At 46.9% G+C, this 27877-nt stretch overlaps 1 protein-coding gene across 4 annotated transcripts in view; it reads right to left on the bottom strand.

Moving 5' to 3' along the window:
* Window positions 1-27877, bottom strand: part of UBA6 (ubiquitin like modifier activating enzyme 6) — a 152625-nt gene that overhangs the window by 66674 nt on the left and 58074 nt on the right. For all 4 annotated transcript variants that reach the window (XM_069743113.1, XM_069743115.1, XM_069743116.1 and 1 more), the window contains 2 exons: window positions 26400-26480; window positions 5930-6007 (listed from right to left, as the gene is read on the bottom strand). In XM_069743113.1, the coding sequence (XP_069599214.1) occupies window positions 5930-6007; window positions 26400-26480 (159 nt within the window). The remainder of the gene's footprint in view (window positions 1-5929; window positions 6008-26399; window positions 26481-27877) is intronic.

Raw genomic sequence — 27877 nt, 5'->3', positions numbered from 1 at the left:
GTAGACCCCCTAAGGAACTTATCTAGAGGTGTGGTGAGCACTTTGACCCACCAAGTGCTTCACAGAAGTTTATAATGCAGAACCGTAAAAATAAAAAATCATATTTTTTCACAAAAATTATATTTTTGCCCCCAATTTTTTATTTTTCCAAGGGTAAGAGAAGAAATTGGACCTCAAAAGTTGTTGTCCAATTTGTCCCGAGTACGCTGATACCCCATATGTGGCAGTAAACCACTGTTTGGGCGCATGGGAGAGCTCGGAAGGGAAGGAGCGCCGTTTGACTTTTCAATGCAAAATTGACAGGAATTGAGATGGGACGCCATGTTGCGTTTGGAGAGCCACTGATGTGCCTAAACATTGAAACCCCCCACAAGTGACACCATTTTGGAAAGTAGACCCCCTAAGGAACTTATCTGGATGTGTGGTGAGCACTTTGACCCACCAAGGGCTTCACAGAAGTTTATAATGCAGAGCCATAAAAATAAAACAAAATTTTTTTCCCACAAAAATTATTTTTTAGCCCCCAGTTTTGTATTTTCCCTAGGGTAACAGGAGAAATTGGACCCCAAAAGTTGTTGTCCAATTTGTCCTGAGTACGCTGATACCCCATATATGGGGGGGAACCACCGTTTGGGCGCATGGGAGGGTTCGGAAGGGAAGGAGCGCCATTTGGAATGCAGACTTAGATGGAATGGTCTGCAGGCGTCACATTGCGTTTGCAGAGCCCCTAATGTACCTAAACAGTAGAAACCCCCCACAAGTGACCCCATATTGGAAACTAGACCCCTCAATGAACTTATCTAGATGTGTTGTGAGAACTTTGAACCCCCAAGTATTTCACTACAGTTTATAACGCAGAGCCATGCAAATAAAAAATATTTTTTTTTCCACAAAAATTATATTTTAGCCCCCAGTTTTGTATTTTTCCAAGGTTAGCAGGAGAAATTGGACCCTAAATGTTGTTGTCCAATTTGTCCTGAGTACGCTGATACCCGATATGTGGGGGGGAACCACCGTTTGGGCGCATGGGAGGGCTCGGAAGGGAAGGAGCATCATTTGGAATGCAGAGTTAGATGGATTGGTCTGCAGGCGTCACATTGCGTTTGCAGAGCCCCTAATGTACCTAAACAGTAGAAACCCCCCACAAGTGACCCCATATTGGAAACTAGACCCCTCAATGAACTTATCTAGATGTGTTGTGAGAACTTTGAACCCCCAAGTGTTTCACTACAGTTTATAACGCAGAGCCGTAAAATAAAAAATTTTTTTGTTTTCCCACAAAAATTATTTTTTAGCCCCCAGTTTTGTATTTTCCCAAGGGTAACAGGAGAAATTGGTCCACAAAAGTTGTTGTCCAATTTGTCCTGAGTACGCTGATACCCCATATGTTGGGGTAAACCCCTGTTTGGGCACACAGGAGAGCTCGGAAGGGAAGGAGCACTGTTTTACTTTTTCAACGCAGAATTGGCTGGAATTGAGATCGGACGCCATGTCGTGTTTGGAGAGCCCCTGATGTGCCGAAACAGTGGAAACCCCCCCAATTATAACTGAAACCCTAATCTAAACACACCCCTAACCCTAATTCCAACGGTAACCCTAACCACACCTCTAACCCTGACACACCCCTAACCCTAATCCCAACCCTATTCCCAACTGTAAATGTAATCTAAACCCGAACCCTAACTTTAGCCCCAACCCTAACTGTAGCCCCAACCCTAACCCTAACCCTAGCCCTAACCCTAACCCTAGCCCTAACCCTAGCCCTAACCCTAGCCCTAACCCTAACCCTAACCCTAACCCTGGCCCTAACCCTAGCCCTAACCCTAGCCCTAACCCTAACCCTAACCCTAGCCCTAACCCTAGCCCTAACCCTAGCCCTAACCCTAGCCCTAACCCTAGCCCTAACCCTAATCCAAGCCCTAACCCTAGCCCTAATGGGAAAATGGAAATAAATACATTTTTTTTTATTTTTCCCTAACTAAGGGGGTGATGAAGGGGGGTTTGATTTACTTTTATAGCGAGTTTTTTAGCGGATTTTTATGATTGGCAGCCGTCACACACTGAAAGACCCTTTTTATTGCAAAAAATATTTTTTGCAATACCACATTTTGAGAGCTATAATTTTTCCATATTTTGGTCCACAGAGTCATGTGAGGTCTTGTTTTTTGCGGGACGAGTTGACGTTTTTATTGAAAACATTTTTGGGCACGTGACATTTTTTTATCGCTTTTTATTCCGATTTTTGTGAGGAAGAATGACCAAAAGCCAGCTATTCATGAATTTCTATTGGGGGAGGCGTTTATACCGTTCCGCGTTTGGTAAAATTGATAAATCAGTTTTATTCTTCGGGTCAGTACGATTACGGCGATACCTCATTTATATCATTTTTTTATGGTTTGGCGCTTTTATACGATAAAAACTATTTTACAGAAAAAATAATTATTTTTGCATCGCTTCATTCTCAGGACTATAACTTTTTTATTTTTTTGCTGATGATGCTGTATGGCGGCTCTTTTTTTGCGGGACAACATGACGCTTTCAGCGGTACCATGGTTATTTATATCTGTCCTTTTGATCGCGTGTTATTCCACTTTTTGTTCGGCGGTATGATAATAAAGCGTTGTTTTTTGCCTCGTTTTTTTTTTTTTTTCTTACGGTGTTTACTGAAGGGGTTAACTAGTGGGACAGTTTTATAGGTCGGGTCGTTACGGACGCGGCGATACTAAATATGTGTACTTTTATTGTTTTGTTTTTTTTAGATGAAGAAATGTATTTATGGGAATAATATTTTTTTTTTTTTTTTCATTATTTTGGAATATTTTTTTTTATTTTTTTACACATTTGGAAAATTTTTTTTTTACTTTTTTACTTTGTCCCAGGGGGGGACATCACAGATCAGTGATCTGACAGTTTGCACAGCACTCTGTCAGATCACTGATCTGACATGCAGCGCTGCAGCCTTCACAGTGCCTGCTCTGAGCAGGCTCTGTGAAGCCACCTCCCTCCCTGCAGGACCCGGATCCGCGGCCATCTTGGATCCGGGGCTCGAGCAGGGAGGGAGGTGAGGAGACCCTCGCAGCAACGCGATCACATCGCGTTGCTGCGGGGGGCTCAGGGAAGCCCGCAGGGAGCCCCCTCCCTGCGCGGTGCTTCCCTGCACCGCCGGCACATCGCGATCATCTTTGATCGCGGTGTGCCAGGGGTTAATGTGCCGGGGGCGGTCCGTGACCGCTCCTGGCACATAGTGCTGGATGTCAGCTGCGATAAGCAGCTGACACCCGGCCTCGATCGGCCGCGCTCCCCCCGTGAGCGCGGCCGATCGGCTATGACGTACTATCCCGTCCAGGGTCAGATAAGCCCAGGGCACCTCGACGGGATAGTACGTCTAAGGTCACAGAGGGGTTAATAGTGACTTAGAAATACCATATATACTCGAGTATAAGCCAAGATTTTCAGCCCATTTATTTTTTTAGGCTGAAAGTGCCACTCTCAGCTTATACTCGAGTCATTGTACCAGGGGGTTGGCAGGAGCCGGCGGCCGTCACATCATACTGACCTGCTCCCGGCGCGTCTCTGCATGTCCCTGCTTCTCAGATGGTCTCTGGCGCTGGCAGCTCTTTCTGTGTTCAGAGGTCACGTGGTACTGCTCATTAAAGTAATGAATATGCAAACGACTCCACTTCCATAGGCGTGGAGCCCAAATTCATTACTTGAAAGAGTGGTACCACGTGACCGCTGAACACAGGAAGAGCTGCCGGCGCCAGAGACCATCTGAGAAGCAGAGACCGTGCCAGGAGGGTGAACCATGCGATATTCACCTGTCCCCGTTCCACCACCGGGCTGTGTCTTCCGGGTCCTCTGGCTGGGATGTTCAAGTCAGAGGGCGAGATGATGTGTTTAGTGCACGCACCACCCTCTGTCTAAACAGTCACTGCAGAGACCCGGAAGACAGCGGCACGCAGCGGTGGAATGGGGACAGGTGAATATCGTAAGTGCTGGGGGCCTGAGCCAGCGGCGACTCCAGCACGTGGCCCCCATAGCGTGCCGGTGTCCCCGCCTGCTAAGTACACCGGCACCTGGCACCCAACAACGAGAGGTGAGCATGTCTATTTTTTTTTGTTTTAAATCGCAGCAGCAAATGGGGCATATTATTCTACGGAGTATCTTATGGGCCATCAACCTTAAAAAGCAGCATATGTAGCATATTATTCTATGGAGCATCTTATGGGGCCATTAACCTTTATGGAGCATTATATGTGGCATATTATTCTATGGAGCATCTCATCATCATTATCCTTTGTGCAGCATTATGTGGGGCATATTTTAATATGGAGCATCTTATGGGGCCATCATTAACCTTTGTGCAGCATTATTTGGGCCATATTATTCTATGGACCTTCTTATGGGGCCATCATTAACCTTTTTTGGAGCATTATATAGGGCATATTTTTGTATGGAGCATCTTGTGGGGCCATCAACAACCTTTATGGAGCATTATATGGGATATATTTTGTATGGAGCATATTGTGGGCCATCATTTTATGCATTTTATGCAGCATTACATGGAGCATATTTTAATATGGAGCATTTTATGGGGCCCATCATGAACTTGATGGAGCGTTATATGGGGCGTATTTTGTATGGAGCATCTTATGGGGCCCATCATGAACTGTATGGAGCATTATATGGGGCCTACATTTAGCCTACTGATGTCTCAATTAATTTAACTTTTATTGGCATCTATTTTTATTTTTGAAATTTACCGGTAGCTGCTGCATTTCCCACCCTAGGCTTAAACTCGAGTCAATAAGTTTTCCCATTTTTTGTGGCAAAATTAGGGGTCTCGGCTTATACTCGGGTCAGCTTATCCTCGAGTATATATGGGTATATTAGAAAATTGGTGATATGTTCAATACTTATTTCACCAGGTGTATAATTTAAGGAAATGCTGCAGAGAAATTCTGCATCGTGCAACCAAAAGTTAAATTTAGGCCATGTTCACATGGCCAGTAATCATCCATTCGAATGGATCCAGCAGCAATTCGTTGACTAAAAAGTTCTGCAGATAACTTTTTGTCCAGCTTAAAAAAAAACAAACAAAAAAATCTGATTTCAACTGGATCCGTTTTTTTTAAAATTTATTTATTTTTTAACATCGAAGTCTATGGAAAAGGATCTGTTAAAAAGACATCTGTTTTTCTTTCATTTGAAAAAGATTGGTTTTAAATGGAAGAAAACTAATGGCTAATTAATGGATCTGTTTTCCATTTTTTGGCCAACGGACTGATACGGATGATTACTGAACGTGTGAACATAGCCATAGGGTACGTTCCCACCATCAGGAAGTAGAGGTGCTTTGGATGCAGAGTATCTTCGCAGCGTCCAAAATGCTGCATTCTAATCACGCAGGTAATCCGCATGTGTTCACTGATTTACCGCATCCAAATACATTTTTATTGTTGAAGTTTCTGTTGTGTAGACTGGTGTCTCCGCAAGAGAAAATCGACATGCTGCGGCTTGTAAACCAGCACTGCATGTCCGTGTCCGCGGCGCACATACACGCATAGTGGACATGGGAGTTCTAGAAATCCTACCCCCTATGCTGTAACATCTGTCAACTGTGGTTTTGACGCTGCATAAGTAGTCTAAACTGGCTACACCCGATGATCAAGCAAGACGCCGGTTTGTAGGATGAAATTATCTTTTGGTTTGCAAAAAAAAGGATCACTGTTCTTGGCAGAACACCGTCAAAATCAGCAACTGCATCCGTGTGTAGAATGAACTATTACAGATTGTTCTGTGCATTCCTGAAGCGCGATCAGCAAACATGTTGGGGGTCGCTAAAACTCTGCATCGCGCACTGTAAACAGACGCCATGAGGCCATTCACTACAATTTCTAAAAAATTATCGTTTTAAATGTTATCATACCTGAATGTGGTAAGGCCTGAAAAGAAACTGTCTGTTCAAGTTTGATTTTTCAATTAAGTCAGGGTCCGTTACAGTAATCTAAAAAACAAAAAAACAAACCAAATAAAAAAAAACAGAAAAAAAAGCATCAGCAGTCATCAAATACAGCATCTCTAGAACAGATCTCAGGATCGTTGTCATTTCAACAAAACTTTATTTAAATAGTACAATCGTTAATAAAAGCAAATGTTAGAAACTATGCAATAAATCACAGCGTGGAAGTTCAGGTTTGTCCAAACTTTGGACTAAAGTTCAGTTTGGGTACCAGAACTGTACCCGAACCCCATAGAAATCAATGGTGACCTGAACTTTGGATCTCTCTCTCTCTCTACTCCCCAGACTGTAAAACGGACCCCAATCTTTACAGTTCCGGCACACTAATCTCCGCTTCTGTGCTCCATAACCCACGATCTCATTCTGCCTAAATTGGTGGAATGTCTATAGCAAGTCTACTGGATGACAGGCATAAGTAATCAGTTTTCCTATACACTATGTGCACACATACTAGGCATTATTATTCGAATTTTGACCATATCATTTTATGCAGATTTTCCAACTCCAAGCTGTATAAACTAGAATGCTTATTGGAGAAAGCAGATCAGGTGATGTGTATCTGTGTAATGAGGGAGGGAGGGAATATCACTACCCTTTATTAAAGGAGCGGAGAATTATTAGGCAGCTTGCTTTCCTCATTCAAAATGGACCAAAAAAGATTTAACTGACTCTGAAAAGAAAAAAATGGTTAAGTCTTACAGATGGCCACAGCACTCAAGATATTGGGGCGAGATCACAGAATCAAAGGTTTTGTTGCAAATAGTTAACAGGGTCGCAAAAACGTGTTGAGGAAAAAAGCCGCACATTAAAAGGGCTGTCCAGGTTTGGCACAGAAGTCTGTAGTCACTCTATGTAACTGCAGACTTGTGAATCCTCACAGTGCGTATGGTCTGGAGCCATGTAACCACAAGTATGCAACATATATACACGGCATGGATGTGCGTGTCCTCGCTCAATGCAAGAGAAATGAGCAAGGTCCCGCAGGCCTGCTCGGACTGTGGCATATTGCATACTTGCAGCGATATGACTGTCTGTGCACACAGTGCGGATTCACAAGTCTGCAGTTACATAGAGTGACTTTAGTGCCAAACCTGGAAAATCCCTTTAACTGCATAATATTTGAGAAAAATCAAATGTGGAGTGACCAGGAAGCCATTATCATCCGCTGCCGCCAACGTTCGGAACTCTCTATCTGAAGTGCCAGGAAGTAACAGATGTTCAGAGACATGGCCATGGTTAGGGAGGCCGAAACCCGACCACTACTGAACAAGACACAAAAGTTGAAATGTCAAAACTAAGCCAAGACGTATCTGAAGACAGATTTATAAAAGGTTTTATGGACTGAAGGAATCAGAGTGACACTTGATGAATTAGGTCAGGTGTGGGGATCCTTTTTTCTGCCAGGGGCCATTTGAATATTTATACCATCATTTGCGGCCCATACAAAAATTATCAATATGAAATGTATTCTGCTATATTTGGTCAAACAAACAATTAATGCGGATGACGCTGCCGCTCTATATAACACCACAATAGCTGCAGCTTTGGAATCTGCTGCCCCACTTACACATACCAAAGCTCGCAAAATCAACAGACAGCCCTGGCACACCAGCCTGACCAAAGAATTGAGGCGAGCTTCCAGGGCTGCTGAGCGCAGATGGAAAAGATCCCACTCCAACGAGCACTTCATCGCATTCAAACAGTCCCTCACTACTTTCAAGACCACACTCGCCACAGCTAAACAAACCTACTTCTCATCTCTCATATCCTCCCAGACTCACAACCCTAAAAAGTTATTCAACAACTTCAATTCTCTCCTCCGTCCCCCAGCACCTCCTCCCTCCCCACTCACCTCAGCTGAAGACTTTGCCTCATTTTTCAAGCAGAAGATTGATAACGTCAGAGACAGTTTTGGTCAACAACCCCCAGAGCCCTTCCTCCCGACTTCCCAGCCCTCCACCTCCAAAACCAACTTCTCCACCATTACAGAAGATCGACTCTCCACTCTACTCTCAAAATCACATCTCACCACCTGTGCACTTGACCCGATCCCATCCCACTTCATCCCAAACCTCACCACAGTCTTCATCCCAACCCTAACCCATCTCTTCAACCTATCACTAACAACTGGTGTTTTCCCCTCAAGCTTTAAACATGCCTCCATCACACCTAACCTCAAAAAGCCCTCTCTTGACCCATCCTCTGTATCTAGCTATCGCCCTATATCACTTCTCCCCTATGCCTCCAAGCTACTGGAACAACAAGTCTACCTTGAACTGTCCTCCCATCTCTCTTCTTGCTCCCTCTTCAACTGCTTACAATCTGGCTTCCGGTCACACCACTCCAATGAAACTGCCCTTACTAAGGTCACCAATGACCTCTTAACTGCCAAGCACAAGCGACACTACTCTGTCCTCCTCCTCCTGGACCTGTCGGCTGCCTTTGACACAGTGGACCATTCCCTATTATTACAGACCCTCTCATCCCTTGGCATCACAGACTTGGCCCTATCCTGGATCTCATCATACCTAACAGACCGGACATTCAGCGTCTCCCACTCACACACCACCTCCTCACCTCGCCCCCTATCTGTCGGAGTCCCACAAGGTTCAGTCCTAGGGCCCCTGCTCTTCTCCATTTACACCTTTGGCCTGGGACAGCTCATAGAATCTCATGGCTTTCAGTATCATCTCTATGCTGATGACACAGATCTACATCTCTGGACCAGATATCACCTCCCTACTAACCAGAATCCCTCAATGTATGTCCACTATTTCATCCTTCTCCGCTAACTTTCTGAAACTTAACATGGACAAAACAGAATTCATCATCTTTCCCCCATCTCACGTGACCCCCCCCCCCCCAACGAACCTATCCATTACAGTAAATGGCTGTCCTCTCTCCCCAGTCCCACAAGCTCGCTGCCTCGGGGTAATCCTTGACGCTGATCTCTCCTTCAAACCACATATCCAAGCCCTTTCCACTTCCTGCCGACTTCAACTCAAAATTATTTCACGAATCCGTTCATTCCTCAACCAAGAATCTGCAAAAACCCTAGTCCATGTCCTCATCATCTCTCGCTTTGACTACTGCAAGCTCCTGCTCTGTGGCCTCCCCTCGAACACTCTCGCACCCCTCCAATCTATTCTAAACTCTGCTGCCCGACTAATCCACCTGTCCCCCCGCTATTCCCCAGCTTCTCCCCTCTGTCAATCCCTTCACTGGCTCTCCATTGCCCAGAGACTCCAGTCCAAAACCCTAACCATGACATACAAAGCCATCCACAACCTGTCTCCTCCATACATCTGTGACCTCGTCTCCCGGTACTTTCCTGCACGCAACCTCCGATCCTCACAAGATCTTCTTCTCTATTCCCCTCTTATCTCCTCTTCCCACAATCGCATACAAGATTTCTCTCGCGCATCACCCCTACTCTGGAACTCTCTACCACAACATATCAGACTCTCACCTACCATCGAAACCTTCAAAAAGAGCCTGAAGACCCACCTCTTCCGTCAAGCCTATAACCTGCAGTAACCACCGATCGACCAAACCACTGCATGACCAGCTCTACCCTCGCCTACTGTATTCTCACCCATCCCTTGTAGATTGTGAGCCTTCGCGGGCAGGGTCCTCTCTTTTCCTGTACCAGTTATGACTTGTATTGTTTAAGATTATTGTACTTGTTTTTATTATGTATACCCCTCCGTACATGTAAAGCGCCATGGAATAAATGGTGCTATAACAATAAATAATAATAATAATTTTTAATCAACTAACCCCCTAATGTGATGGCTGGAGCTGGTTTGCAATTGTGAGAAGTGTGTTAGGCAGTAAAGATGATGTTATTACTCGCAACTGCTTTTCCAGGTTTGCGTCTGTCTGGAGTCAATTGTTTTTATGAATATTGAAAAGAACTCAACAACAGAGGAAAAGCTAGAGGCATCACAGGAGTGGCTGCCGGGGGGGAAAAAGGGGAAAACAGGAGTGGCTGCCTTGGGGTGTTGTGGGGGTGGGGAATACAGACATCAGAGGAGTGGCTGCAAGGGGGGGGGGGGGGGATATAGGCATCACAGGAGGGGCTGCTGGGGGGGGGGAATATAGGCATCACAGGAGGGTGTTGCTGTGCGCAAAAAGGCATCACAAGAGGGGCTGCTGGGGGGCATATAGGCATCACAGGAGGGGGCTGCTGGGGGGGGGGGGGGGAATATAGGCATCATAGGAGGCTGCCGGGGGGGGGAATATAGGCGTCACAGGAGGGGGCTGCCGGGGGGCATATAGGCATCACAGGAGGGGCTGCCAGGGGCATATAGGAGTTACAAGAGGGGCTGCCGGGGGGGAATATAGGCGTCACAGGAGGGGGCTGCCGGGGGGGCATATAGGCATCACAGGAGGGGCTGCCGGGGGGGGGTAATATAGGCATCACAGGAGGGGGCTGCCGGGGGGCATATGGGCATCACAGGAGGGGGCTGCCGGGGGGGAATATAGGCGTCACAGGAGGGGCTGCTGGGCAACATATAGGCATCACAGGAGGGGCTGCTGGGCAACATATAGGCATCACAGGAGGGGCTGCTAGGCAACATATAGGCATCACAGGAGGGGCTGCTGGGGGGCATATAGGCATCACAGGAGGGGCTGCTGGGGGCATATAGACTTCAGAGGATGGGATGGAGCTGCTGCTGCTGGTTTTGTAGTTGGTGGGACTAGAGCGCAGAGTGTGCTGACTCCAAGGTAAGTCAATGTCTTCAGTGCATGCACCATCATGTTCTTCACTGAACGCTGCATGTATGCAGTCTCAGGAGCAATTAAAAGGCCCATGGCCGGCAAAACGCGGCCGCCGACCCAATCACTGCGGTGGTGGAGAAAAGGACACCATAGGCCGGAGGTTGCCCACCCCTGGACTACATGGATGGGCCAATGGCTGGGTCAGTAATGGGCAAAAACACACACTTCAACTCAGACGCCAGCAAGGTGGATGTGGGGTACTGTTATAGGCTGGTATTATTAGAAATAAGCTAGTTGGACCTCTTCGAGTTGAAAATGGACTCAACATGAACTCCAAACCTACTGCAGGTTTTTATAAGACACTTTCTTCAAGCAGTGGTAGAGGAAGAAAATTACATCTTTCGAGGAAATCCAAGATTTTTATGCAGGACAATGCTCCATCACAGGCATTAAAGTATTCCACTGCTTGGCTGTCAGTAAAGGCTTTAAAGAATAATGACATGGCTCCCTTTCTCATCCGACCTAAACCCTACTGAGAACTGGAGGCTCTTCTTAAATGGGAGATTTACAGTGAACTAACACAATACACCTCTCTGATCAGTATCTGGGAGGCTGTGATTGGTTGATAGTCTACAAGTTAAACTGGCAGACTCCATGGATGGAAGGCTTAGGACTTTTACTGAAAAGAAGAAATGTCTTTTTTGTACATGTTGAGCCGTTTATTTTCATCTATTAACCCCTTCATGACCCAGCCTATTTTGACCTTAAAGACCTTGCCGTTTTTTGCAATTCTGACCAGTGTCCCTTCATGAGGTAATAACTCAGGAACGCTTCAACGGATCCTAGCGGTTCTGAGATTGTTTTTTCGTGACATATTGGGCTTCATGTTAGTGGTAAATTTAGGTCAATAAATTCTGTGTTTATTTGTGATAAAAACGGAAATTTGGCGAAAATTTTGAAAATTTCGCAATTTTCACATTTTGAATTTTTATTCTGTTAAACCAGAGAGTTATGTGACACAAAATAGTTAATAAATAACATTTCCCACACGTCTACTTTACATCAGCACAATTTTGGAAACAAAATTTTTTTTTGCTAGGAAGTTATAAGGGTTAAAATTTGACCAGCGATTTCTCATTTTTACAACGAAATTTACAAAACCATTTTTTTTAGGGACCACCTCACATTTGAAGTCAGTTTGAGGGGTCTATATGGCTGAAAATACCCAAAAGTGACACCATTCTAAAAACTGCACCCCTCAAGGTGCACAAAACCACATTCAAGAAGTTTATTAACCCTTCAGGTGCTTCACAGCAGCAGAAGCAACATGGAAGGAAAAAATGAACATTTAACTTTTTAGTCACAAAAATGATTTTTCAGCAACAATTTTTTTATTTTCCCAATGGTAAAAGGAGAAACTGAACCACGTACGTTGTTGTCCAATTTGTCCTGAGTACGCTGATACCTCATATGTGGGGGTAAACCACTGTTTGGGCGCACGGCAGGGCTTGGAAGGGAAGGAGCGCCATTTGACTTTTTGAATGAAAAATTGGCTGCACTCTTTAGCGGACACCATGTCACATTTGGAGAGCCCCCGTGTGCCTAAAAATTGGAGCTCCCCCACAAGTGACCCCATTTTGGAAACTAGACGCCCCAAGGAACTTATCTAGATGCATAGTGAGCCCTTTAAACCCCCAGGTGCTCCACAAATTGATCCGTAAAAATGAAAAAGTACTTTTTTTTCACAAAAAAATTCTTTTAGCCTCAATTTTTTCATTTTCACATGGACAACAGGATAAAATGGATCCTAAAATTTGTTTGGCAATTTCTCCTGAGTACACCGATACTTCACATGTGGGGGTAAACCACTGTTTGGGCACATGGTAAGGCTCGGAAGGGAAGGAGCGCCATTTGACTTTTTGAATGAAAAATTATCTCCATCGTTAGCGGACACCATGTCGCGTTTGGAGAGCCCCTGTGTGCCTAAACATTGGAGCTCCCCCACAAGTGACCCCATTTTGGAAACTGGACCCCCCAAGGAACTTATCTAGATGCCTAGTGAGCACTTTAAACCCTCAGGTGCTTCACAAATTGATCCGTAAAAATGAAAAAGTACTTTTTTTTCACAAAAAATTTATTTTCGCCTCAATTTTTTCATTTTCACATGGGCAATAGGATAAAATGGATCCTAAAATTTGTTGAGCAATTTCTCCCGAGTACGCCGATACCTCATATGTGGGGGTAAACCACTGTTTGGGCACACGGCAGGGCTCGGAAGGGAAGGCGCGCCTTTTAACTTTTTGAATGGAAAATTAGCTCCAATTGTTAGCGGACACCATGTCGCATTTGGAGAGCCCCTGTGTGCCTATGCAATGGAGCTCCCCCACAAGTGACCCCATTTTGGAAACTAGACCCCCCAAGGAACTTATCTAGATGCATACTGAGCACTTTAAACCCCCAGGTGCTTCACAGAAGTTTATAATGCAGAGCCATGAAAATAAAAAATAATTTTTCTTTTCTCAAAAATGATTTTTTAGCCTGGAATTTCCTATTTTGCCAATGGTAATAGGAGAAATTGGACCACAAATGTTGTTGTCCAGTTTGTCCTGAGTATGCAGATACCCCATATGTGGGGGTAAACCACTGTTTGGGCGCACGGCAGGGCTCAGAAGGGAAGGCACGCCATTTGGCTTTTTAAATGGAAAATTATCTCCAATCATTAGCGGACACCATGTCGCGTTTGGAGAGCCCCTGTGTGCCTAAACATTGGAGATCCCCCACAAATTACCCCATTTTGGAAACTAGACCCCCAAAGGAACTAATCTAGATGTGTAGTGAGCACTTTGAACCCTCAAGTGCTTCACAGAAGTTTATAACGCAGAGCCATGAAAATAAAAAAAAAAAATTATTTTCTCAAAAATGAATTTTAGCCCGCAATTTTTTATTTTCCCAAGGGTAACAGGAGAAATTTGACCCCAAAAGTTGTTGTCCAGTTTCTCCTGAGTACGCTGATACCCCATATGTGGGGGTAAACCACTGTTTAGGCACATGCTGGGGCTCGGAAGTGAAGTAGTGACGTTTTGAAATGCAGACTTTGATGGAATGCTCTGTGGGCGTCACGTTGCGTTTGCAGAGCCCCTGATGTGGCTAAACAGTAGAAACCCCCCACAAGTGACCCCATTTTGGAAACTAGACCCCGAAAGGAACTTATCTAGATGTGAGGTGAGCACTTTGAACCCCCAAGTGCTTCACAGAAGTTCATAACACAGAGCAGTGAAAATAATAAATACGTTTTCTTTCCTCAAAAATAATTTTTTAGCCCAGAATTTTTTATTTTCCCAAGGGTTACAGGAGAAATTGGACCACAAAAGTTGTTGTCCAGTTTCTCCTGAGTACGCTGATACCCCATGTGTGGGGGTAAACCACTGTTTGGGCACACGTGGGGGCTCAGAAGGGAAGTAGTGACTTTTGAAATGCAGACTTTGATGGAATGGTCTGCGGGCGTCACATTGCGTTTGCAGAGCCCCTGGTGTGCCTAAACAGTAGAAACCCCCCACAAGTGACCCCATTTTGGAAACTAGACCCCCAAAGGAACTTATCTAGATGTGTGGTGAGCACTTTGAACCCCCAAGTGCTTCACAGACGTTTACAACGCAGAGCCATGAAAATAAAAAATCATTTTTCTTTCCTCAAAAATGATGTTTTAGCAAGCAATTTTTTATTTTCTCAAGGGTAACAGGAGAAATTGGACCCCAGTAATTGTTGCGCAGTTTGTCCTGAGTATGCTGGTACCCCATATGTGGGGGTAAACCACTGTTTGGGCACACGTCGGGGTTCGGAAGTGAGGGAGCACCATTTGAATTTTTGAATACAAGATTGGCTGGAATCAATGGTGGCGCCATGTTGCGTTTGGAGACCCCCTGAAGTGCCTAAACAGTGGAAACCCCTCAATTCTACCTCCAACACACCCCTAACCCTTATCCCAACTGTAGCCGTAACCCTAATCACAACCCTAACCCCAACACACCCCTAACCACAACCCTAACCCCAACACACCCCTAACCCTAACCACAACCCTAATTCCAACCCAACTCTAAGGCTATGTGCCAACGTTGCGGATTCGTATGAGATTTTTCAGCATCATTTTTGAAAAATCCGCGGGTAAAAGGCACTGCGTTTTACCTGTGGATTTACCGTGGATTTCCAGTGTTTTTTGTGCGGATTTCACCTGTGGATTCCTATTGAGGAACAGGTGTAAAACGCTGCGGAATCCGCACAAAGAATTGGCATGCTGCGGAAAATACAACGCAGCGTTCCCGCGCGGTATTTTCTGCACCATGGGCACAGCGGATTTGGTTTTCCATATGTTTACATGGTACTGTAAACCTGATGGAACACTGCTGCGGATCCGCAGCGGCCAATCCAGCACATAGCCTAATTCTAAAGGTATGTGCACACGCTGCGGAAAACGCTGCGGATCCGCAGCAGTTTCCCATGAGTTTACAGTTCAATGTGAACCTATGGGAACCAAAAATCGCTGTACACATGCTGCGGAAAAACTGCACGGAAACGCAGCGGTTTACATTCCGCAGCATGTCACTTCTTTCTGCGGATTCCGCAGCGGTTTTACAACTGCTCCAATAGAAAATCGCAGTTGTAAAACCGCAGTGAAATGCGCAGAAAAACCGCGGTAAATCCACGATAAATCGGCAGCGGTTTAGCACTGTGGATTTTTCAAATCCGCTGCGGAAAAATCCGCATAGGACCAGAATTCGTGTGCACATACCGAAACCCTAACCCTAGCCCTAACCCTACCCCTAACCCTACCCCTAGCCCTAACCCTAGCCCTAACCCTACCCCTAACCCTAACCCTAGTTCTTACCCCAACCTTAGTGAAAAAAAAAAAAATTCTTTATTTTTTTTATTGTCCCTATCTATGGGGGTGACAAAGGGGGGGGGTCATTTACTATTTTTTTTATTTTGATCACTGAGATATAACCTATCTCAGTGATCAAAATTCACTCTGGAACGAATCTGCCGGCCGGCAGATTCGGCGGGCGCACTGCACATGCGCCCGCCATTTTGGAAGATGGCGGCGCCCAGGAAAGAAGACGGACGGACCTCGGGCGGCCAGGTAAGTATAAGGGGGGGGAGATCAGGGCACGGGGGGGGCGTCGGAGCACGGGGGGGTGGATCGGATCATGGGGGGGGGGTGGATCGGAACACGGGAGGGAGGATTGGAGCACGGGGAAGGATTGGAGCACGGGGTGAGGGATCGCTGTGCGGGGGGGGGGGGGGGTGGATCGGAGCACGGGGGGGTCGCTGTGTGCGGGGGGGGGATCGGAGTACGGGGGGGTTTGATTGGAGCGCGGGGGGTGTGATTGGTGCACGGGGAAGCGGACAGGAGGACGGGGGAGCGGAGCACAGGACGGAGGGGAGCGGACCACAGATCGGGGGGCTGGGGGGGCGATCGGAGGAGTGGGGTGGGTGCACATAAGTGTTTCCAGCCATGGCCGATGATATTGCAGCATCGGCCATGGCTGGATTGTAATATTTCACCAGTTTTTTAGGTGAAATATTACAAATCGCTCTGATTGGCAGTTTCACTTTCAACAGCCAATCAGAGCGATCGTAGCCACGAGGGGGTGAAGCCACCCCCCCTGGGCTAAACTACCACTCCCCCTGTCCCTGCAGATCGGGTGAAATGGGAGTTAACCCTTTCACCCGGACTGCAGGGACGCGATCTTTCCATGACGCATATGCTGCGTCATGGGTCGGAATGGCACCGACTTTCATGACGCAGCGTATGCGTCAAAGGTCGGGAAGGGGTTAACTAGAGAATAATACCTAAAGAACTAAAATAGGACAATTTACATTTTTTATTAGTTACATAATAATTCTGCACACTTAGGCCATGTTGTTTTTTTTAATGATTTTTTAGTTGTGTTTTACAGAACCAGCAAAGTCTATGAGACTTCAGAAATCTCATGCACACAGCTTGGTTTTTTGTCTTCAGTATTTTGTACAAAACCTTGGGTTTTGCAGAATAGAACACGTCACTTCTTTCAGCATTTTTCACACATGAAGGCTGCCGTCACACTCAGCGTAGGGAAATACGGTCCGTATTTTACAGGCATAATTTGCAGAAATGATCCCAAAACAGTGTTCCGTATGATAGCCGGCTTTTACCATCTCCTTATCAAATCCAACAGTATATGAGACATGGTTTACATACAGTAAAGCATTTCAGATCCCATTTTTTACATATTCCTCACTAATAATGTTAGAGTCTGGGTGCAAAATTTGGGGGCTCTAGCTGTGAAAATAAAGGGTTAAATCACAGAAAAAACTGGCGTGGGCTCCCACGCAATTTTCTCCGCCAGAGTGGGAAAGCCAGTGACTGAGGGCAGATATTAATAGCCTAGAGAGGAACCATGTTTTTTTGTCCCCCCCCTGGCTAAAAACATCTGCCCCCAGCCACTCCAGAAAAGGCACATCTGTAAGATGCGCCTATTCTGGCACTTAGCCACTCTCTTCCCACTCCTGAGTAGTGGTGGGATATGGGGTAATAAAGGGTTAATGTCACCTTCCTATTGTAAGGTGACATTAAGCCTGGTTAATAATGGAGAGGTGTCAATAAGACACCTATCCATTATTAATCCAATAATATTAAAGGGTTAATAATACACACACACACACATTAAGAATAAAGTATTTTATGGAAATAAAGATTTTACAAACCCATGTGTGTGTTTTATTATACATTTAATCCACCTGAAGACCCTCGTTCTGTAAAAGAACAAAAATAAAAAAGCAACAATATCCCATACCTTTCCGGCACTCAGTCACGTCCCACGCTGTAAATTCATCTGAAGGGGTTAAATAATTTTACAGCCAGGAGCCTGCTAATGCAGCTGTTGCTCCTGCCTGTAAATAGTGGGGAATGAATGGAATACAGGGGAACCTAGCTACCTACACTTGCGGTGCTGCGCCCCCTGCTGGCATAAACTCATATGAACTCTAGCATGGGAATTTTTCTGACTATTTTCTCAGTGTATGTAATGTAATCTATGTCTCATATCCTGTCAGGTTTGATAAGGAGATAGCAAAAGCAGGCAATTGAATTACCGGCTTTTCTGCTATCTAGCGCTGTATGAAATATGTGTGTGTGTGTGTGAGATTATATATATATGTATATATGTATATGTATATATATATATATATATATATATATATATATATATATATATATATATATATATATATATATATATATATATATACATATATATATACATATATATATATATATATATATATATATATACATACACACATATACAGTACAGACGAAAAGTTTGGACACACCTTCTCATTTAAAGATTTTTCTGTATTTTCATGACTATGAAAATTGTGCATTCACACTGAAGGCATCAAAACTATGAATTAACAAATGTGGAATTATATACTTAACAAAAAAGTGTGAAACAACTGAAAATATGTCTTATATTGTAGGTTCTTCAAAGTAGCCTCCTTTTGCTTTGATGACTGCTTTGCACACTCTTGGCATTCTCTTGATGAGCTTCACCGGGAATGGTTTTCACTTCACAGGTGTGCCCTGTCAGGCTTAATAAGTGGGATTTCTTGCATTATAAATGGGGTTGGGACCATCAGTTGTGCTGTGCAGAAGTCTGGTGGATTCACAGCGGATAGTCCTACTGAATAGACTATTAGAATTTGTATTATGGCAAGAAAAAAGCAGCCAAGTAAAGAAAAACGAGTGGCCATCATTACTTTAAGAAATGAAGGTCAGTCAGTCTGAAATATTGGGAAAACTTTGAAAGTGTCCCCAAGTGCAGTGGCAAAAACCATCAAGCGCTACAAAGAAACTGGCTCACATGAGGACCGCCCCAGGAAATGAAGACCAAGAGTCACCTCTGCTTCTGAGGATAAATTTATCCGAGTCACCAGCCTCAGAAATCGCGGGTTGACAGCAGCTCAGATTAGAGACCAGGTCAATGCCACACAGAGTTCTAGCAGCAGACACATCTCTACAACAACTGTTAAGAGGAGACTGTGCAGCAGGCCTTCATGGTAAAATAGCTGCTAGTAAACCACTGCTAAGGACAGGCAACAAGCAGAAGAGACTTGTTTGGGCTAAAGCACACAAGGAATGGACATTAGACCAGTGGAAATCTGTGCTTTGGTCTGATGAGTCCAAATTGAGATCTATGGTTCCAACCACCGAGTCTTTGTGCGATGCAGAAAAGGTGAACGGATGGACTCTACGTGCATGGTTCCCACCGTGAAGCATGGAGGAGGAGGTGTGATGGTGTGGGGGTGCTTTGCTGGTGACACTGTTGGGGATTTATTCAAAATTGAAGGCATACTGAACAAGCATGGCTACCACAGCATCTTGCAGCGGCATGCTATTCCATCCGGTTTGCGTTTAGTTGGACCATCATTTATTTTTCAATGACCCCAAACACACCTACAGGCTGTGTAAGGGATATTTGACCAAGACGGAGAGTGATGGGATGCTATGCCAGATGACCTGGCCTCCACAGTAATCAGACCTGAACCCAATCGAGATGGTTTGGGGTGAGCTGGACCGCAGAGTGAAGGCAAAAGGGCCCACAAGTGCTAAGCATCTCTGGGAACTCCTTCAAGATTGTTGGAAGACCATTCCTGGTGACTACCTCTTGAAGCTCATCAAGAGAATGCCAAGAGTGTGCAAAGTAGTCATTAAAGCAAAATGTGGCTACTTTGAAGAACCTAGAATAAAAGACATATTTTCAGTTGTTTCACACTTTTTTGTTAAGTATATAATTCCACATGTGTTAATTCATAGTTTTGATGCCTTCAGTGTGAATGTACAATTTTCATAGTCATGAAAATACTGAAAAATCTTTAAATGAGAAAGGGTGTCCAAACTTTTGGTCTGTACTGTATATATATCTGTACTATGTGTAGACATTTATTCTATCTATTCTATTCTAACCTGTCAGTGTGATTTTACTGTACACCGCACCGAATTACCGGCTTTTCTCTAGAACACCGGTGCGTATTTCTCGCAAGTCACACTGATGGTCCGTGTGTAATCCGTATTTTTCTCGCCCCCATAGACTTTCATTGGCGGATTTATTGCGCTATAAGCTGACAAACGCAGTATGCTGCGATTTTCTACGCTCGTAAAATACGGCAGAGAAATATATACGGCAGATAGGAGCTGCCCCATAGAGAATCATTGGTCAGTGTGCAATGCGTAGTTTTTGCGCCTCTCATACGTCCGTAAAACTCGTGTGACGTCGGCCTGAAAGCAAAGGGCGGTGCAAAAAAACACTGCAAAAAAAAAAAATCAGGAATGCATTTTTGCTGCATATTGGTGCCAAAACCTGATGAAGTAGAATCAGAATTTTTTTTATGCTCTAAACTTGCCCAAATTGTCTAATGATTGCAAAAACAGGATTTTTGGTTGCTTACCGTAAAATCTGTTTCTTGAAGCCTCCATTGGGGGACACAGGAACCATGGGTGTATGCTGCTGCCACTAGGAGGCTGACACTATGCAAATAAAAAAGTTAGCTCCTCCTCTGCAGTGTACACCCCACCGACTGGCATTATACTCTTCAGTTAGTGAGAAAGCAGTAGGAGATAAGTAGCAAGGTTGAAAACCATAGCCACAAACTTGAGAACTGTAAACGTGAGAACAGTCATAGAACAGATAACAAAAACATTGGGAGGGAGCTGTGTCCCCCAATGGAGGCTTCAAGAAACAGATTTTACGGTAAGCAACCAAAAATCCTGTTTTCTTTATCGCCTCTCATTGGGGGACACAGGAACCATGGGACGTCCCAAAGCAGTCCCTAGGGCGGGAAAAACAGACTTCCATCAGGTCAGAGGACTCACCACTGCCGCCTGCAAGATCCTTCTGCCTAGGCTGGCGTCCGCCGAAGCGTATGGACCTTGTAAAATTTGGCGAACGTGTGGATGGAAGACCAAGTTGCCGCTTTGCAAAGCTGTAGGGCGGAAGCTCTGTGGTGCACCGCCCAGGAGGCGCCGACTGCCCGGGTAGAGTGAGCCTTAATCCCAGGAGGGGGCACTCTGTTCTTGACCCGGTAAGCCTCCAGAAATGCCATTCTGGTCCAGCGAGCAATAGTCGCTTTAGAAGTCGGCTGGCCTCTGCGCGTGCCATCAGGAATGACGAAAAAGGAATCCGTCCTCCGGAAAAGGGACGGACGTTCTATCCCGGTAGATCCTCACTGCCCTGACGAGGACCAGCCTGTTCAACGATCACTCCAGGGGATGAGCCGGAGCTGGACAAAAGGAAGGTAGAACTATGTCCACGTTGAGGTGAAAAACCACCTTAGGAAGGCAGGAAGGCGGAGACCTGAGGACCGCCTTGTCCTGGTGAATGTCCAAGTACGGAGGTCGGCAGGACAGGGCCGCCAACTCGGAAAAGCGGCAGATAAAGGAGATGGCCACAAGAAAGGCCACCCTCAAAGATAGAACTGACAGGGGAATCTCCTTGAGAGGCTTAAAGGGGGAAACCCTCAGAACGTTCAGAACCAGGCTTAAATCCCATGAATCCACGGGGGCCCTGTACGGAGGGACAGCGTGGACTACTCCTTGAAGGAAGGTCTTAACCTGTGGCCGAGAAGCTAAAGTCTTCTGAGAGGATGGAAAGCGCAGAGACCTGGCCCTTCAGGGAACTAACAGCCAGGCCCGAATCCAGTCCTGCCTGAAGGAAGGCCAAAAAGGAAGGCAGGGAGAAGGACACAGGTGAAACGCAGTTGGACTAGCACCAACGAAAGTAAGCCTTCCAGGTACGATAGTAGACCCTGGAAGATGAAGGCTTCAGAGCCTGAATCACGGTGTGAATCACCCGGTCCGAAAGGCCGGACGCTCTTAGAACTGCGGTCTCAACAGCCAAGCCGTTAAACTGAACGACCGACAATTCGGGTGGCAGGTCGGACCCTGAGACAGCAGATCGAGCCTGTCTGGAAGGCGCCAGGGAGCGTCCGCAAGAAGATTGACGAGCTCCGAAAACCAAGCTCTCCTGGTCCAATCCGGGGCGATCAGAATGACCGGCACCTTTTCCGCTCTGATCTTTTTCAACAGTTTGGAAGTAATGGAAGGGGTGGGAACAGGTAGGGTGGCATGAACTGTGACCAAGGAATGGCCAGAGCATTGACGCCCACTGCAAGAGGATCGCGAGACCTGGAGATGAACTGCAGATCCACGTCCGGAGTCCCCCATCGAAGACAAATCTTGATGGAAGACCTCCGGATGCAAGGATCATTCCCCTGCCGCGAGGCCCTTACGGCTGAGGAAGTCGGCGGCCCAATTGTTCACGCCGGGGATATGCACCGTGGATATCACCTGAGCCGTAGTCTCTACCTAAAGTAAGATCTTGGATACCTCGGCAAGGGCGAAGGAGCTGAGAGTCCCCCCTGATGGTTGACATATGCCACAGCCGTGGCATTGTCAGTCTGGATCCGGATTGGCAGGCCCCTGAGAATCCTTTCCCAGTGGCGGAGGGACAGAAAACATGGCCCGAATCTCGAGGACATTGATCGGCAGAGACGACTCCTGCGCCGACCAACGGCCCTGAACCGTGAGGTGGCGAAAAACCGCACCCCAGCCGAGGAGGCTGGCGTCCGTCGTCACCACTTACCAGTGAACTGGAAAGAAGGACCTGCCCTGGGAGATGAGAAGTGACCTCAGCCACCAGTTGAGACCGTTTGACCCGAGAAGAGAGTCGGATCTGACGAACCAGGGAGAAGACAGACCTGTCACACGGAGACAGAATGGCTTGCTGAAGGGGTCGCGAATGAAATTGGGCGAAGGGAATCGCTTCCCATGTTGCTACCATCCTCCCAGAACCTTCATGGCCGGTCGGAGGGACGGAGGCCGAGGACCCTGGAACAAGAGTATGTCCCGACAGAGAGGATCTCTGGTCTTAGGGAAGGAAGACGTTGGTCTGACAAGTGTCGGAGAGCATGCCCATAAAGATGATGCACTGAGAAGCAATAAGGCAGGACTTCTTCCAGTTGACCAGCCACCCGAAACGGCTAGGGTGTCGAGAACGACGGACAGACTTTCGTGAGCCTGAGAAAAAGGACGGAGCCTTGATGAGGATGTCGTCGAGGTATGGAAATAGGACCAAGCCTCTGACTCTCAAGATGGCCAACAGCGCCGCCATTATCTTCGTGAATACCCTTGGAGCGGTTGTGAGACCGAACGGCAGGGCGACGAATTGAAAATGTACCGGGAGCACCGCAAAGCGCAGGAATCGGTGACGTCCGAGAAATATCGGGACATGGAGGTAGGCGTCCTGAATATCTATGGAACACGGAAATTCTTGAGCCTCCATGGGAGCAATTACGGAACGAAGGGATTCCATCCCGAAGTGTCTCAGACGAACTGTCCTGTTCAGTAATCTGAGGTCCAGAATGGGGCGAACTTTGCCGTCTTTTTTCGGTACCACAAAGAGGTTCGAGTAGAAACCTGTGAATCGTTCTTTCCTGGGACGGGAACGATTTCCCCGGCTTTGAGAAGAGAAGCGATGGTTGCGAAGAAACCCGGATCTAGAGCGGGATCTCTGGGAGGTCGGGATTCGAAGAAAACGATCCCGGGGTCGTGAAAACGAACACTATCTTGTATCCCGAGGATACAACTGCCCTGACCCATGCAACTTCTACTGCGGAAATGCAGACGTCCCTGAAGAAGAGAAGATGGCCACCCAACCTGGGAGGTGGGTTGGGGTCTTGTCAGTCATGCTGAGGTGGATCTTCCAGCCCTGGCCTGGAGGATCTACCGGAGAGTAGCAAGGACGCCAGGACGGAGTGGGCCTAAAGGGCACCGCTTTCATCTCTTGACGTGCCTGTGGACTCTGGTGCTGCTAAGAAAAGGAGGTTGGTGCCGTGAGGCGATGAAAGAGGCCGAAAGGACCGAAATTGCCGTCTAGGAGGAGGGCGACGAGGATTAGCCTGGTGGAGAGGAGAACTTGTGCCCCCGGTGGCGTCCTTAATGGTTTGGTCCAGCTTGGAACCAAAGAGACGTGAGGCCTGAAAGGGGAGACTGGCGAGGGACTTTTTTGGAACACAAGTCTGCCTGCCAGGCCTTGAGCCAAACGGTCCGGCGGATGGTAACGGCATTGCTGAATGCCTGAGCCGCACAAGACGCAGCATCCAGAGAGACGGAGACCAGGTATTCACTCGCGTGGGAAATCTGGATGGCAAGCTCCGCCAGATGCACAGGAGGCGCTCTGTCCAGGATATCTCGACGGAGTTCTTTGGCCCATTTGGAAAGGGATTTCGAAACCCAGGTGGGATCGAAAACTGGGCATTTGAAGCGACTGCAGCTGCCACAAAGGCTGATTACGCAAAGGATTCTATAACTATCGTTAGAGTCCTTCAGAGATGCTCCGCCGGACAGTGGAAGCACCGTGTTGGTGGAGAGCCTGGAAACGGGGATCCACCGAGGGGGGAGACCGTCCAATTGGCAGTAAGTCCTGGGGAAAAAACTTAGAAGGTGGTTTAGCCCGTCTAAACGAAACCGCCTGATCTGCGGGTTCCGTAGAGGGATCCATAATGCCACAGGTTTGGTTTATAGCTCCAATGAGATTCTGGACCATATCCCTCATGGTGGCGATTTGGTTAGAATCCAGCTCCAAATGTCCTCCGAGGGCGCATCAGATAACGCCTCGCCTGATTCAGGGGAGGAGGATCGGGAGGACGCCGACCGCAGAGGAGGACCGTGTGGCGAGATGGAGCGAGAAGAGGACTCTGACGTTCCTGTCTGGACCTTTTGCGGCTTATCAAGGAGGGCTCGGGCGGAGGCTCCTGCGACCTGCTGGCCACTGTGGGGGGCTGCAGAGGTAATCGGTCCAGCACGGATAACAGAAATTTTGAGACACCCGCGTTAGATCGGCCACCGATTGAGACAGAGAGAAAACCCAGCCTGGGATGGGCGTATCACTCTCGGGCGGACCGGCCGGAGGATCCTGGGCGGTGGGAACAATCGGGTTGCTGCGGGCCTGACAGAGCAGAGAGGCAGAAGAGGATGAGAGCGGCCCCCTTTAGAGTTAAACATTTTAGAGAGGTCCGTGAAGAAAATGCCAGAGGGTTAGGGGACAGAGGGCAGAGGGGAGTGTCAGTCTGCAATTGCAGAGCTACTCACGGCAGACGGAATGCGGAGTGAAGCTGTCCGGCTTGATGGACCTCTGGCGAGAAATGGTCCCTTAGGCAGGATGGTGGGATGGCCTCCTGGCGCAAATTGGACCGATCTGCGACTGTCTTAAATACGGGCTCTCCTCCCATTACTGTATCCTGTGTGGAGGAGAGGGCTCGTTTGGGAGTCCCAAGATGGCGCCGGTGGGCAGGGAAAAGAGGCGGTGCCTCAGTGTAATTGTCGGGCGGGAGAAAAGCCCGCCCGATGAAAGAGGGAAGGGGGCGGAGTCCGCCACCGGAAGTAGGCCCGGGCAGAAGCCGGGGCCTAAATTAGGAATAGGAGACCGGCGGAGAAGGGCCGCGGCGTAGGCACAGTGCGCCGCATGGAGGAAGCGATGCGGCAGGTGAGCGGCTGCAAACAGCGGCCGTATGTCCAAGCGGCGTGGCAACCTGGCAGGCCGCCACGCTGAAGGAGAAGGAACGGCCGCTTACAGTGGCCGGATTGCAGAGGTGGAAAAAAATGCGGCGGCTGCACAGCCCCCGCGCTGATGAAAAAGAACGGCCGCTGTAGGAGCAGGCGCAGGGGGCCGAAGCGATGCGGCGGCTGGCAAGGCCGCCGTGCTCAGAGGAAAGGAACGGACGCTTACAGCGCCGGAGCAGGGAAGAAGCAGGGAACCGCAGGGGCCCGAAGCGGTGTGGCACGGCCGCGCTTTTAAGGAGGCCGCTGAGAGCACAGCGCAGTGACAGATAAGAAGCGGCGCGGTAGTCCGAAAAGGCAGCCGCGCCGGAACAGGAGAGAGGGCGGTCGCAGCCGAATAGGCACAGCGGCTGGGAAGAAAACGCGACCCACATAATGAACCCCTTAACAGGCACCCCTTTTTGAGGATCCAGGGACGAAGAAAAAAATAAAAAATAAAAGATAAAAATACTCACCTTAGACATCCCACGCCGGTACTAACCTGGAAAAAATGAGACGTCCAGGGAGCTGATGGACGTCCTCGTCTCCGCAAAAGACAGGCTCTGGTGGGCGAGTGGGTGGGGGACGGAGCCAGGACCGGACTTCTGAGCACGCTTGTGTGCTAGGCTCTTGGTCCTGGTGAGGGATCTATGAGGATACGGGGTGGCAGTACACACCGTACTCATAGTCCGATTGTGGGACTACAGGTGTGACTGTTCACCCTGTATCCCTCCGGAAAACCTGAAAAGAAACGACGCACATTGAGGTAGATAAGGGTCTAATGAAAGACCCGTGTCCACCTCCTACTGACACTAAGCTAAACTGAAGAGTATAATGCCAGTCGGTGGGGTGTACACTGCAGAGGAGGAGCTAACTTTTTTATTTGCATAGTGTCAGCCTCCTAGTGGCAGCAGCATACACCCATGGTTCCTGTGTCCCCCAATGAGAGGCGATAAAGAAATGTAGATGTACACTATGTGCTCAACCACTTTTGGATGTATTATGTATGGTCTGTGTACTTACCAAACCTCTGTTGGAGTCAGAGCCTGCCCCCAAGAGTGCAAAATTTTTCAGCATTTCACAGCCAATAGCACCGCATCCAACCTGCCGATAGAAGTCAATCAAACCCTTAATACATGTGTAAAATAGATCAATGCACTAAATCTAGTCGGCAAATGGAAACTGAAAAGTAAAAAAAAAAAAAAAAACATAGCCACCTCATTAAAATAAAAAAAATGCAAAGATATAATACTAGGATTCAGTGTCACAACCTCTAGAATATTTTCACAAAAATAATGGTCTGTTTCTGAAAACTGCATGTCCACCACAAATTCAGATTCCCTTCAAACAATATAAGCTAGTCCCCACTGACCAATAGTAGCCGTAGGGTCCTCATACAGACAGAAATGTGTGTGGACAAGCACCAATCAACAAGATTGCAAGTGATTAATGCTTTAAATACATGTTTTTATATTGAATCATGATCATATCAACCCATGCGGTTTTGATCACTTTTCCAGTCTGGTACAGTTAGGGCCAGAAATATTTGGACAGTGACACAATTTTCGCGAGTTGGGCTCTGCATGCCACCACATTGGATTTGAAATGAAACCTCTACAACAGAATTCAAGTGCAGATTGTAACATTTAATTTGAAGGGTTGAACAAAAATATCTGATAGAAAATGTAGGAATTGTACACATTTCTTTACAAACACTCCACATTTTAGGAGGTCAAAAGTAATTGGACAAATAAACATAACCCAAACAAAATATTTTTATTTTCAATATTTTGTTGCAAATCCTTTGGAGGCAATCACTGCCTTAAGTCTGAAACCCATGGACATCACCAAACGCTGGGTTTCCTCCTTCTTAATGCTTTGCAAGGCCTTTACAGCCGCAGCCTTCAGGTCTTGCTTGTTTGTGGGTCTTTCCGTCTTAAGTCTGGATTTGAGCAAGTGAAATGCATGCTCAATTGGGTTTAGATCTGGAGATTGACTTGGCCATTGCAGAATGTTCCACTTTTTGGCACTCATGAACTCCTGGGTAGCTTTGGCTGTATGCTTGGGGTCATTGTCCATCTGTACTATGAAGCGCCGTCCAATCAACTTTGCAGCATTTGGCTGAATCTGGGCTGAAAGTATATCCCGGTACACTTCAGAATTCATCCGGCTACTCTTGTCTGCTCTTATGTCATCAATAAACACAAGTGACCCAGTGCCATTGAAAGCCATGCATGCCCATGCCATCACGTTGCCTCCACCATGTTTTACAGAGGATGTGGTGTGCCTTGGATCATGTGCCGTTCCCTTTCTTCTCCAAACTTTTTTCTTCCCATCATTCTGGTACAGGTTGATCTTGGTCTCATCTGTCCATAGAATACTTTTCCAGAACTGAGCTGGCTTCTTGAGGTGTTTTTCTGCAAATTTATCTCTGGCCTGTCTATTTTTGTTATTGATTAATGGTTTGCATCTAGATGTGAACCCTTTGTATTTACTGTCAT

The sequence above is a fragment of the Ranitomeya imitator genome, chromosome 1, assembly GCF_032444005.1.
Source record: "Ranitomeya imitator isolate aRanImi1 chromosome 1, aRanImi1.pri, whole genome shotgun sequence".
Classification (NCBI taxonomy): Eukaryota; Metazoa; Chordata; class Amphibia; order Anura; family Dendrobatidae; genus Ranitomeya; species Ranitomeya imitator.
The sequence above is the reverse complement of the archived record's forward strand: the minus strand, read 5'-3'. Positions and strand labels throughout refer to the sequence as shown.